The sequence below is a fragment of the Akebia trifoliata genome, chromosome 5, assembly GCF_017979445.1.
Source record: "Akebia trifoliata isolate Shusen 1 chromosome 5, ASM1797944v1, whole genome shotgun sequence".
NCBI lineage: Eukaryota > Viridiplantae > Streptophyta > Magnoliopsida > Ranunculales > Lardizabalaceae > Akebia > Akebia trifoliata.
In genome coordinates, this window is record NC_141379.1 from 34,047,668 (window position 1) to 34,061,579 (window position 13,912).

The following is a 13,912-nucleotide window of genomic DNA, read 5'->3' on the forward strand; positions in this document are numbered from 1 at the left end:
AAATAAATAAAATTTTGCAGGTACCAAAGAACTTAGTTGGTAAAGTTTACAGGTGATTGTGGAAGGATTTTTAAGCCCCCCTACTCGAGATATGTAATGCTCTTAATAAGCCTTGATCTGCCGACTCTTCTACTCCAATGGATTTCCCTTCAATCTTGCTCCTCTGCTCCAAGAGGTAAGGTCGGATCCGAGCTTTTGGTATTGATGATGGAGAAGGACGAGGTCCCAATGTGGTGCTTACCAATGATTCTCCGAAAATTAAGTTAAATTGGAATGATATTGGAGGATAAAACTAGATTCATATAACTTATAAAAGATGGTGAATAATGAAACTCATAAGGGTGATTTTGTTAACTTTTATTTTTCCATCCAAAATCTGAACTCCTTGCCTTACTTTGAGTAGGGGTTTATAATCCCATAACTGGACAAATGCCACCAAATGATTTACCCAAATGTACAAGCCATGTGGATTATGAGCTCGATAGTGTAGCTAGCCGCGCTCTTGGGATTTGTTCACATGCCTTGTTAATATTTGCACTTGAGTTTGATTTGAGGTGTCTCAATGCATTAATTAGTGAATTGAGTTGAACTTATTGTGTTTTGGAGTTGATGAGTCAAAGAACGTTGTTGTCAGCATTACCTTGATTCGTAGTCGTGGATTCTACGTTAAATGGATAGATATGGCTTCATGATCGAATATCAATTGTCTTTTAGAGTTAGTTTACTCTCGTTCCACCTGATCTTTCCCACTATTCGAAATTGATCCCATGTGTTAGTCCTTTCCAGACTAATTCCCCTACTGTTTGCATATTTCCTGAGCCAAAGTCTTGAAGTCAAGCTTTGCTTTGTGGGCTTGGGTAAGACTCGTGTCTTTATCTCATGATGCTCCCCAGGATGATGTTACGATAGACTCATATTCGCTTAGCTAGCACCAAGTTACTGATCTCATTACCATCCCAAAAAAAAACTTTTTCATTCACGATTATTTTAAAGAGACCAATAGAAAATAGCATAAATGCCTTCGTCTTCGATCTATAGTCAAATATCATTTAGGAAAAATTATCAAAAGAGGGTTAATTTTCTTATTAATTATAAAAAAAATATCAAAATTCAAAATTTTACCAAGAAAGAACTAAAATGTGGGACTTTCCAACGTTTTGTAAAATTATTGAACTGTCCAGCGTGTTAGGTTGAACGTTGGAGATTAGCAAGGCTAATCTTTACTAACTTAGTAAGATTTCATATCTTACTAAAAGCCATTGAACTCACCTTAAGGCATCCAAAACATGGTCTGAAGGCACAAGGTTGTAGAGGACAAAATTTACGAACTTTGAAGAAAAAAAACCTCTATTTTTTTCACCATTGAGCTTTATTTTAAAATTTGAGAGTTTCATGGAAATTCGTTAACCGTCCATTTTCAAACCTTTGATCAAGCCTAGAAGGATGTGATGTTGGATTGTCAATGTAGGTATCAATTTGAGCTTAACGAATATTTCAAATCTCACTAAGTTTGTAAGAAGAGTATTTATTTTTATTTTTTTCATAAAATTTGCGAGGCTAAAATGTTGGACAATCTAACAATTTCAAAAGACATTGGACTGTCTAGCGTTTTAAATCTCTTTTAGTAATTTATTAAAAATACTTACATTTTTTATAATAAATAATAAAATTAACGTGGATGGAGATGATAAAAGTATACATGACCTCACTTTCAATAACAAAAAAAATCGGCTTTATACAGTGTGGACTGGAAGAACAAGATTCATTTAGTCGATTGCAAGCTTTCCTATTATTGTAGGTTTAAAGAGAGAATTTTAAGTTGAAGCTGAGCCTAGAGGATGAAGATGGTTGTTTTTAAAAGAAAAAAAAAATCAAGGTTATTTCTTGGTGAGAGGTTGAATATGAGGGCATTTAGGTCATTTCATGAGTATCTCAAAGAAGACCATAGTCAAGGAATCTGTCAAATATTGCCCTCATAAGGTACTACTAACTTTCCCTTGAAGTTTCCAACTTTTTAACTCTTTTCAACTTGTATTATTTTCTAAGGCCTCCCCATAAGTTTTTCTTCTAAAATATTTGAAAATATTAATCACTTCCAGCCAACCTTCTTTGGATTCTATTAACTTCCTATAAATAATGGAATAAAGTTACCCTCTATTGAATTATTTTCCTCTTTTATCATTTTCCAAGTCCTTTTCATAACTGACAGCCTTCTTTTACCCAATATGTTTATTCTCCCCCTTTCCCACCTAGTTTGGAACTATGAAGCAAAAGAAGAACATTCTTTGGGATCTCATAAACTCACTTTTTTATAATTTGCAACATAAAATAACTTCAAAGTTGGGTAATTATAAAAGCACCCCACAAATTAATAAGGGCAACCACACCATAGTCGAATTGTTTTCTCTACGATGACGAGATCATTCTCATAAAAAATAAACTAATTCCGAAACTTCTTACCCCGTCAAAATAAGTTCAAGAACTATAAATCATCGTTTTTTTTTTTTTTTAAACCAGTCTTGATAGGATTATAAGTTTTGGAATGAGCTGAATTTTGGTGAGGATGATAAAAAATTAGCTTAGTTTAAAACTTTTAACCCATATAAAACAAAACAATTCGGGTATGGTGTGAGTTGTCCTTATTAATTCGTAGAGTGCTTTTATAATTACCCTCACAAGTATCCTTAGTTTGTTAAGGTGTGTTTGTTTGTTAAGAAAAATCAATTACATAGAAAAATGTGTTGTTAGAGAATAATGCGGCACGCTTGCACTTTCAGCAATAGAATCACTGTTTGTAATTTATTGTTTGGCAAGATTATGGGAAATGCTTTATTTGGTAAACAGTTTTGTTGAAATTTTGATAATTATATTAAAAGTTTTGATCCTTTTAATCATTCATCAAATCCTGCAAACATTAGAAGCAAGAAATTGGTATAGATCGCTTCTATTTCTAGCCGACATTGCCTTCCATGTGAAGTGGAAAGCAGATCTTTCCAAACCAAGATATGAAATCCTAAAGCAGTTTTAGGGGATAAAAAGTGTCGAAAGCACCCCCCAAACATGTTATCATACGTTACCTCGTCATTTACCAAGAAATTGACTTGCCAATAAGATGCAATCTGCCGGCGAACTCTTACCATTATTGGATCCCGATCAATTGCCAAAATCCAATTTTTCACGTGAAATCAAACACATCTTAGCTTCTTTATATTTCTTTTTATAAACCTATATAATAAAACACAAGAATAGACCCCACTACCTGTATTCTTAGTATAAAGAGGAGATGAGGTTAAATCTTGTTACGAGGAAAACTTTAACTTTGATCTTTCCCTTTCTCTTTCTTTCCAAGCATAACTTTAATTTTATGATCTTTCCTCTTATATTTATTTTCAAGGATATTTTGTGGAGGACAGCTTTAACTTTATGGTAGTTCTCATTTCTTCATTTTCAAGAATAACTTTAATTTGAGAATAATGACAATCTAACACCCCCACGTGGCATACACAAAATACTATCCTAACGTGGGATGTGCTAGAATCATAGATTTTCTTTTATCAGGATACACAATTACACATATTTTTGAAAATGTACAATTGTGTATCCCGAGACATAAAATCTATGGTTCTAACACGTGCCATGTCAAGTGAGTATTTTTTATATGCCATGTGGAAGAGTCAGATTATCACGAGGCTTAATTTTATGGTCTTTCCTCTTCTCTTCGTTTTCAATAATGTTCTTTCAAGAACCACTTTAACTTCAATGGAAGGAATAGTTTCCAGAACAAGGCACCTTTTATAGGGTAGACGCACATGAATTAAAATCCATGATACTGACCAAATATGATTTTGGGCCTTCTTGTTATTAAGACCAAGTGGTGGACATGTGCAATGCATGTGATGCCCAATCAATCTAATTTTCTTTCAAATATTGTTAAAAATTATATTATATATTTTTTCTCATTATTAGTCATAATAAATAATTTGTCCACCTTTGATGATGGTCCATCGAAGGCCATGGCCAAAACACCCTTGCCCCAAAAATACATTTTCCCCTTAATCCATGGGAAGTGTGTTCCACCAAAAGCCATGCCATAGACTTTAAGAGTCAACATATCACTGTAAATAAACATCCCCAAGTTCATGCAAATGTGCTCGGGATACCAATCAAAACAGGGACGCTTTCAAACCTGTCCACTTCAGTTGTCACACATGTAAGTCCCGACTGAACTTCCCTCATTTTGTAGGGAGACCATGGCTCCTATTATAAAAGGTGGTCACCCATTTAGATTCAATGTTCTTGCTTATTCTTATAAAATCATGTTGGGCAATCAAACCAAAAAATAAATTATAGAGAAGGGTTTGGGAGGATATGAAAGAACCAAATGTATGAGTAGGTTGGAAGGGAACACTACAGAACATCAATCAACTTGACTGTCTGACTCAACTAGAAGATCGAGTAAAACAGATATATTGAAAGACCAAAATTCTCACATATACATACAGATTGAGGGACTCAGCGGATCTCAAGTAAAATACTGTGTGTTCTGAAATGAAAATCTAGATTCATTGGCTTCGCACTGGATTATATACCTACTACCTTTATACAGTTTCTCGCAAATCTCCATTGCAAGGAGGGTTAAAGTCAACCGAAAAAATGAGCTCTCCAATATGTTGATGCAGACCTGGTTTCCATTTCCCTCTTTTGCAGCATTTTTCTTTGGTTTCCTTTGGTGTTATTTTGGGCACTGATGTTACCCCACAAAAGAGCGCAAAGTCATCTCAACATCCGCAAGTGGTTGCCCCGCATAAAGCCTAATCCGCCCTTTCCTCAAAACCATTAACTTCTTGGTACCCGACTTCACCATGTCCTTGAGTTCCTGAAACAAATCCAAACCATGCACAAATTCAGAGAAAATAGCAAAAAAATCACAGTAAGCAACCACAAGTTTTCCTGAGCCAATTAAGTCTCTAATTGAATTTTGACCAAAGAGATAATTTATGTGGGACCCGCCACGAAGGATACGGTTTCAATCAATTAAATGCATTGGTGACTATTCCAGCGAATGGGTGAAATATAAATTAGACAAATTTAGGATTCAGATATTCCAGGTAAATTTATCTGCACTTACTTTTATTGACAGAGGAACAACATCTGCACTGAAATCACCCAGATCTTGGAAAAATGATTCTAGTATGTAGCAAAAGTAGCTGGCATCGTGACGGTCCTCAAAGGCCACAGTGTAAGATGAGGAACCATCGTCCATCTTCAAGGAATATAGTCCTCTGGATCCTTCACTATCAGAACCTCTACGCAAAAGAATAGCCTGAAATAGGGTACATTGTAGCTGGGTGTTTATAAAACAGACATTCAAAAGAAAAGAAAATTGGGATGTGGTGGGTCTTCATATAAATATTATGACATTCTCGTAAATAACTGATTGAATATTATTAAATGTAGAAAAATGTGATAGAAACTATCCTAGTTATTTATCGGATGTCATTAGATATTGAGGAAAAGAGGGTACATAGTATTATAAATGGTATATCTAACCTACATGAGGTGGAAAGCTGTATAGTCTTCATCATCCAATCGAAATGCCCCATTGTGGAGCCTTCTTAAGCCAAAAAATCGACCCAAGTTGATGACCCAACCATCCAATTATGGGCTCTTTCAAGGCGTGGTTGCCTACAACCATCCAAAAGAATAAAAATGACCCAATGATTCAGATTATTGATCAATCTGGATTTCGCACTAGAAGATCATCTATTAGGTTTTATAAGCTCAATGGCTTGTAATATAATATCAATAAATGAAATGGCATGTTCCGTAAGGCATGTTAAACTAGGCCAGATCAATGAGCATGTGAAGCACATCTAAGGCAGATATCACATTGTATTTATGATACTATAGCAGAGTCCCATATGCTAGTGAGGATGTATCAAGTCAACATTAAGCAAGTAAGCCAATTTACATACAAGAGCATAAGGAAGATTTGTCCACCACAAATCATTCTCAGTATCCATTCGCTTATCTCTAATTTTCTTGACCATTGGTTTGTATTCAACTTCTTTTGTGAAGCTTTGAGAATTTTTTTTCTTCAACTTGCTTGATGCTCTCGGCTCTACTAATTCCCGACTAGTTTCTTGAATGCCACCTAGAAGATATGCAAGAACTGAAAAGTGAATTTGTATAGAATATAATCATAAGTTTATACTTCAATCTCTAAAAGAAATAAAGAAAATAAATAACATAATTATATCCATCCAGTTGTTCCCAGACCTTAAAGATGTACAAGATAGTTTAAGTGAATAAAGCCATGATATTGAATAGTGATAAATACTAGAAGAAAGAGGTGAACTAGAAGTACCAGGCAGGTAGCTTGACAGACCACTGGTTCAAGAAAATTAGCTTATTCATTATATATGGTGCAAAGAGAAGCAAACAAATAAAAATACAAAATAAGATGTTTTATGGCCTGAAACATTGATGGAAGTTCAAAGTGCAAGAAAGTCGAGAGAAAGATTCACAGAACTCTATGCTGGATTACAGATTACGCCTGTGATACCTTCAAATTTATATTTTTCGTCAGGTTGGCAGTTTCAAGTCAAATCTTTAACTCGGACAATCTCATTAGGTGGGGTGTCTTGATGCTGAATTAAAGTGTTCATGTTAATGTGATGGGGAGTTTGCTCATCACCTCTCATTCATTGAAAGGTGGCTAGCAAGCCTAATTCTTAAGCACCATTTCATTTCTCTCTTTGGTATTGTGTGTTGCCTTCCTTGCTCCACTAGTTCCCTGTTCGAGAGTAGGTTGTTTTTAGGAGGGCAACGCTCAGCTACCAAGAGAATTCTTTGGAGTCTATGCATTTTGCAATGTGTTGGGACATATGGCAGGAAAGAAATAATCGTACTTTTGAGAATGGAGAACAATCTCGTTAAGATATTATCATTTAAATCTAGGGTAAGTTTTTTAAGGAATTTTTTTAGTAGATGGGATTGGGTTTGTAACATTCCTGTGGTATAGAGTGGCGTGCCTAGCTCTTTGTAACCTTGATTGGTCTCCTCAACCTAAACCTCCTTTAAAATGAAATTTTACTCATAAAAACAAAACAAAACAAAAATTACACCTGTAGACTGTAGAATTCTAAAAGTGAAGTATGCTTTTATGTAAAGCATCTACTATAAAAATAGAAAGAAGTAGTACAAAAAAACCCAAGAACTGGTACCACAATGAAATCATGCTGGTGAACACTAACCCTACTTCAGAACATATGAGGAAAAATCGAAAATCATGGTTTGAACTTTGAATAACAACTGGTCATGGAAGGAAATTAACAATTACACAGTTTAATAGAATTAAGGTTTAGGAGCCTTACCAGACCTGTTTTCCCTTTCTTTCTCCAAATTCCTCCCAGAATCTTGAAAGGAACTCGACCCATTTATAGATAATTCTCTTGTCTCCTCTCCCTTTTCCTGTATATTTGTCACAGATTCTTGAACCGATAAATCCGAAACATCGCTACGAGTCCTAAAAGATGCATCTTGAGACACACTTCTGATATTTTCATTAAGCATTTTATGATCCTTCACGGTTGGAAACCCTTTGGGCTTAGCTCTAGGTTTATCTAGAGAGTTTTTGAACTTTAATTTTTTCTTGAACACAAATTTCTCATCTTTCAGTTTGGAATCCAAATGGGTTGAAGCTTTCTTATCTTCAACCTTGCCTGAATTATTCAAATAATTAACTGCCAATATAGGTGAGTTCTCCCCAAGTGAACGAAGTCGCTTCTCTAAATTACTCAAGCGCCCATCCACCTCTTTCTGAATGTTGGTTTTAACTCTAGAATCCATAGTGTCATTCCCATCAAACTCAATAATATCAGAAGAAGAGGCCTGAACATTGGCGCTCGACTTCTTCGCCTCACTCTCTCTAGCTTCTCTTGCCATAGCCCTAACTTCAACTATTTTTTCTTCAAATTGAGATTTATCCACATAAACACCACCACCGTGATTAGAACCCAAAATTTTCCCGAAAACTTCGTTACTTCTACCCAGAAAAAAATTGTCCTTTTTATCCCCATTAATCATTTCCGCCTCCGAAATCCCCAATTCAGCTTCTCCTTCTGCATTTCCAGATTTCTTATCGTAATTCATAGATCCAAAAAGCCAAACAGCACATACAGTCTGAAATACAAAAAGGCCGAAAATATATAATACCGTTTCGACCACCGAATTGGTAGAAATGATATCGGGAGTTTCGGAGAATCCAGCTTCAGTGGTCTCGAGTACACGAAGTTCATCATTTTCTTCTTGTTCTATATCAAGATCTCCAGAAAACTCTCCATGATTTTGATCAGGATAGATATCTAGCTCTTCCTCTTCTGGAAATTCTAGGGTTTCGTTAAGATTTCTAGGGTTCTCTTGAGGAAGGATAGGAGTAGATTGGGGTTTCGTTAGGGTTTTTAAGAGCTTTTGGCGTAAGTAGTTTTTCCTCTTTGTGGGTTTTGATGGAGAGGGAGAAGAAAGAGAAGCTTGGGTTTTACTGGTAATAAAAGTATTGCTAGAAGAAAGAGATGGAGGGAAAGGAGGGAGGGCGCAATGCGCCCACGCCATCACTTTGAGAATGGAGGTGCGGTGGTGTTTGCTGCGACACCTGGATTTTCTTAGGATTTTACTAACCTCAAGCGAGGTTTTATTCTGGTGCGTAAATCTTAGGGTGCACATTCGATTGGCTAAATCAGATAATCGAACCAATCCGAGACTTTTGGATTGGATTGGATTGGATTTGATTGAGCATGATTTGATTCGGGTGCAGATTGTTAAAAAAAAAATCAGATTGATTTGATTTGATTTCTGATTAGGGGTATAATAGAACTGAACTAATTCGAGAACCGAACCAATTTTTATATCTTTTACATATATATATATATATATATATATATAGGATTAGGATCCGTATACACATAAAGTTACTCATAAAGCTATAACATGTTTTGTCTTATATGGGCAAAAATATTTGGAATGGGTTGATTTTTTATGAGGATGATCTCCATGGTGAGGAGATCATCCTTGCCAAAAATCAGACCATTATGAAATTTCTAGTCCCATGTTTACAAGTTAAAAAATTATAGACCGTCCAATTTTTGTAAATCACTTTTGATGGAGTTAGAAGTTTTGGAATTGAATGATTTTTTGCAAGGATAATCCCCTCACCATAGAGATCATCCTTACAAAAAAATCAGCCCATTCCAAACCTTTTTAACCATATAAGACAAACACGTTGTAGCTTTATGTGTCTACGGAACCCACCCATATATATATATATATATATATAGGGTCGCGTTCCGTGTACACTTATCTCTACTCATATCGTCACAACTCATTTGGAGCGTCGGATTTAACGCATATCTACAAACGAGATGGGTTATAAACTTACAAAAATTTATCACTAAATAAAATTTTCAAAATTAGTTTTATCTCCCCGTAATTAAATCCTCCTCTCTCAACTTCGTCTTCTTCGTTTCTCTGCTCGTAAGAAAACTTTCATCTTGACGAAACCCTCTTCTCTCAATTCATCTGCAATCTCTCAAAGGCTTTTTAAAACAGTAAAAAAAAAAAAAAGTGATGAAAAAAACAGAGACCCCTACTTCTATAGCTTAAATCAAATCTCATCTACACAAGACCCTCTCCTTCTAATTTATAGAGAATGATATCATCAAATTCATCAATAAGAACAACATTTGCCCAATTCAGAAAATCCCAATCGATTTGGCCTTTTAGGACTTGGAGATTGTCATTTGGTGCTGCAATTGAGGAATCAGAGCTTCGCTTCATCAACTTCTTCTTCTTCTCCATCATCCAACACTGATTAAACTAGTCTCCTGAATCCCAACCTAAATCAGACCCAATCTTTGTTGTTGTAGCTTCCAGTGTAGATCTTGATTTATAACACTCAAAGACTTGATCGAAGATGCAAGGTTAATATTAACATTGATTGAACTAGTCTCCTAAATCCCTCCATTAAAACCCATTAAAGAACCATTGCTTGTTGAAGCATCGACATCGAAAATTGGAGGATTAGTAGCACTTGAAACATAAGGATTATAAACACCACTAGTTGATGGATTTAATCTAGAGAAAGAGGGGAGCCTACCAAGTTGAAAATCCATTGATAGTGAGAGACCAAGAAATAACTTCAATCCACAGATGTTCGACGATGCAGTAAAGTCTTTTGTATTATTGGTGAGTCTTGAATTTGATTTAGTCTCCTTGTTTTTACGACAACCATCGCCAATGGGAACGTTGCGTAAAGCACTGCCTTTAGTCCTATACATTCTACATGTCTTGCAGAAGTGACTTGGTTGTGTGAGGCTATAATTGTTGTAGTAACATAATTTTGTATTGGTAGAATCACAGTGAGGGCATTTTGGGGATTGTTCTGGTGGCTTTAGTGATGTTGTTTTACGATTTCCTGAGCTTTGGTTGTCGTTAGAGACTGATTTTGTGGGTGTGGGGGAGGTACTTACAAGTAGTTAAAATTGTAGGTGTTTTTATTAGAATCACGTGCTTTAATTTCTCTATTTTATAACATAAGCCGTTGGATCATTTTTTAATCCGACGGCTGTATTGATTTGTTGCTTTATGAGTTGCCTTATGTGTACACGAAACACAACCCATATATATAAGTAAATCCTTTTTTTAGTTTCGTTCTTTTATTTTCTACTTTTCTTTTTTTCAAGTTTGAAGAAAACCTAGTTGTCGTTCGTCTCCCTCACTCACCTCGTCGGAAAACAAAGAGGTAACCCATCTTTCTCTCTCTCAACTGTGTTAGTATGTTAGAACTAACTCATTAAAATCTTCAACTTCATATCCTCTGTTTTTTTTCTAACAAAGACTCATAAAAAATGTGCCCCCCTTATTTTTAATCATAAAGCAACAAGCAACATTTGATTTCAACTTTGAACAAGCAACAAACAACATTTGGTTTTAAGAATGACTTCGATCTTCAATCATCCCTTACAAGGTAAGTCTTAAATGAATTTTATTCTCTAATTTTTTCATGATTTTTATATTTTAATGTGTTATGTGTGATGTTTTGTTTATGTTAAAATAGTAAGTATGTTGATGCTTTGTTTATACGTGTTATGTATTATGTGTGATGCTTTGTTTAATATTTATTTTGCTTAGTTTTAAGTTTTAATGATTTCAATTTTACTATTGAAAATAATAAGTATGAGAACCGAGAACTGATCCAAACCAAGGTTGGCTTGGATTGGTTCGGTTCTAAATTTGTAGAACCGATCATGTTTGATTACGTTCCAATTTTGTCAAAGTCCGAACCAATTCGAACCATGTGCACTCCTGATATCTTCTATAGTTCTGTTTATAGTGGTATCCCTATAAATATTTTCCCATCTTTGTCATTTGTATCATTGTATGGTTAGTATGGTTTCAAAATTTGTCTGTGACTGAAACGTATCGACCAAGTTGTCTCAATATTAGGCATGGATGAGACGAACGATCAAGTTAATTTTTTGTATGAGATTTAAAATCCCACGTTCATTTTTAGAAATTTTGAACTAGACATCTTAAACATATCGAAAAACTCGTTTGAGACGATTCAATATCTGACATGGATGAGAAGATATGCAAAACTGAGTTTTAAAACCATGAGGGTTTGTTTGGCCGCATCAAAAATTGTTTTACATATCCTGAATAGGATTCTTTGTTTGACATAAATCCTGACATGAATTTAGTTTGTATATCAGTTTTCAAATATTAATGCAAATTTACTATAATGTAGTAAATAATTCTAATAGGAACTTATATAAAACTTCAACCTCAAAATTTGTATTACAAAATAAATCTTAAAGTGTGGCTCTACAAATGATTCATAAAAAAATAATTTTTGATTGATCTTTATTTTAATTTGTTATTTGTCGAGGAGATGACATATGTTATCGAAGAATAATTTTTATGAGTAAGACTAGCCTTACTAAATTATTAAGAATTTTGAAAAATGAAATCAATAAAACATTATTTTTCATCGTTGAATTTTAATTTTAAGTTAAAGTTTTGTGAATTTGGTAGCCATCCACTTTCAACAATTTGGAATAAGTTAAAATTTTATTTTATGAATTTTGTTCAGTCAGAAAAGTGTTTTTTAAAATTTTATGTATTGGATTGATTCTGACTAGCCTTACTAAGGGTCATTAGGTTCACCTTGTGACATCAAAAAACATGATCTTATACTTTAGGGTTACAGAGGACATAATTATCTAAACTTTGAAAACAAAATTAATTATTTTTCACCGTAGGATTTTTATTTTAAATTTTGGAGTTAAGTGAAACTTCGATAGTTGTCCATTTTTCAAACTATGATCAAGCCCAAAAGATTTTTTTTAAACTACTTTTTATTTATTTATTCAGTTTTTCCATAAAATTTAGAGGTTTTGGTGTTGGATTGCTAATGTGGTGATCCATTTGTGCAAAACGACACTTAGTAAGGCTTAAGATCTTACTTAGTTAGTAAGCAAAATATTTCTCAATTGGATTCTAATAATTTGGATGAAGTACGTGAGACAAGGTAAGGTTACAATAGTATTTTCAACTAATATATTTGATGAAAAAGACTTATGGGATTCCACTTTTCGGATTTTTTTAGTTACCTCTTTAAGTGTGGAACCCGCAAAATTGATTAAATATTAATTTGGTGAGAGACAAACACTAAAGACGTGGATAGCATATCTTACGCCTTGGTTTGAATAATATAAAGAAGAAACAAACATGACCTAAAAGTCAATATGGAAATAGAAATAGAAATAGAAAGAGTAATACTAAGGTGACATTGGGATTTACTACGATTCTCACATTTCTAACGCGAAGGTGTGCAAATAACCATAGATGTTTTATACTCGTATCTTAAGGAAACACATCTATAAAAACTCTATTTTCAGTTTGGTGGTGGGACCAAATTATTGGTGTAGCATTGCTATCGATGATGATGCAGCCACGATTTTGATATATAATAATCTGTTGGAAAAATTATTAAAAGGCCCTGGTGGAGAGTTTTTTTATATAAGTAAATTGTAAGTTTCAGGCACTAGCTTGATAGTCAATAATTCTATTCGGTAAACTTTTTATTTTTTAATGATCCCTCAACCTTATCTCAAGTTATAATGTTTTTGAAAGGAAAATACTTTAGTAACGTTGAAATTGAGATCATTTTAGACATTGTTGACGTGGATGTGTCTATAAAACCATAGATGCTTTCATCGAGATACAAGTGAGAAACATCTATGGCTCTGTGCACACCAATGTCCCAAACAATGTCAATTTCAATGTTACTCCAGCACGACTCTTTTTGAAATGCCCAAACTACTATTTTTTCTCATAGTTTTAATTGGGATTCTAGGAAAATACTTTATTTATCTTTTTCGTTTGATGTCGGGGTAGGAGGGTCAACAAGGGTTTGAGAATGATGGTATTTTGTTATTTCCACAAAATTTCTTATTAAAGACTCAAATCAAGTAAGCCTTTATAGCTTTCTCTGCCTTTGGGCAAGTGTGCCTTCATTCGTCTCCCCGTGGGCATTACGACTTACCTCTCCTGATCTTTTGTTTCGCAAGCACTTATGGTCTCATTCACTGTTAGCTACAACTTCGAAGCCTATTGGTTTCTTTCATGAATGAACCTTCTAGTTGAGTGACTTTCTCTTAGGCTTTGAAGCCTTATAGAAGCAGTGGAGTCATGATCCATTGGTAAAACGATTCAACTCCTTGTAAATGAGTACTAAATAATCCAAATGCCATCAACTTCAATCTCTAACAATAAACCTTCAATTTTTTCTCAAAATCAATCATCTTCGAGCTCTTCCATTTTTATGATAAATGTCGTTTACTTTTCAACCTCA

General features: G+C 34.4%; 1 protein-coding gene and 1 pseudogene across 4 annotated transcripts; both read right to left on the minus strand.

The window, feature by feature from the left end:
- Nucleotides 1-4,412: 4,412 nt before the first annotated feature.
- Nucleotides 4,413-8,686, minus strand: LOC147402449 (ABC subfamily C protein). Of its 4 annotated transcripts, none has more exons than XM_086444110.1 (4): nucleotides 7,377-8,679; nucleotides 5,976-6,172; nucleotides 5,129-5,323; nucleotides 4,413-4,876 (listed from the first exon to the last, which is right to left on the minus strand). In XM_086444110.1, exons 1-4 carry the CDS (start codon nucleotides 8,611-8,613, stop codon nucleotides 4,751-4,753), a joined length of 1,755 nt encoding a protein of 584 aa, XP_086300236.1. In that variant the 5' UTR covers nucleotides 8,614-8,679; the 3' UTR covers nucleotides 4,413-4,750. The 4 variants fall into 4 exon arrangements, 2 of the variants coding, with proteins under 2 accessions (XP_086300236.1, XP_086300237.1); XM_086444111.1 differs by having other exon boundaries at nucleotides 5,976-6,154; nucleotides 7,377-8,677; XR_015178887.1 differs by lacking the exon at nucleotides 4,413-4,876 and adding an exon at nucleotides 5,555-5,685 and having other exon boundaries at nucleotides 5,183-5,323; nucleotides 7,377-8,686.
- A 1,207-nt stretch (nucleotides 8,687-9,893) lies between these two features.
- On the minus strand, nucleotides 9,894-10,807 carry LOC147402450 (dof zinc finger protein DOF5.7 pseudogene; annotated as a pseudogene).
- Nucleotides 10,808-13,912: the final 3,105 nt, after the last annotated feature.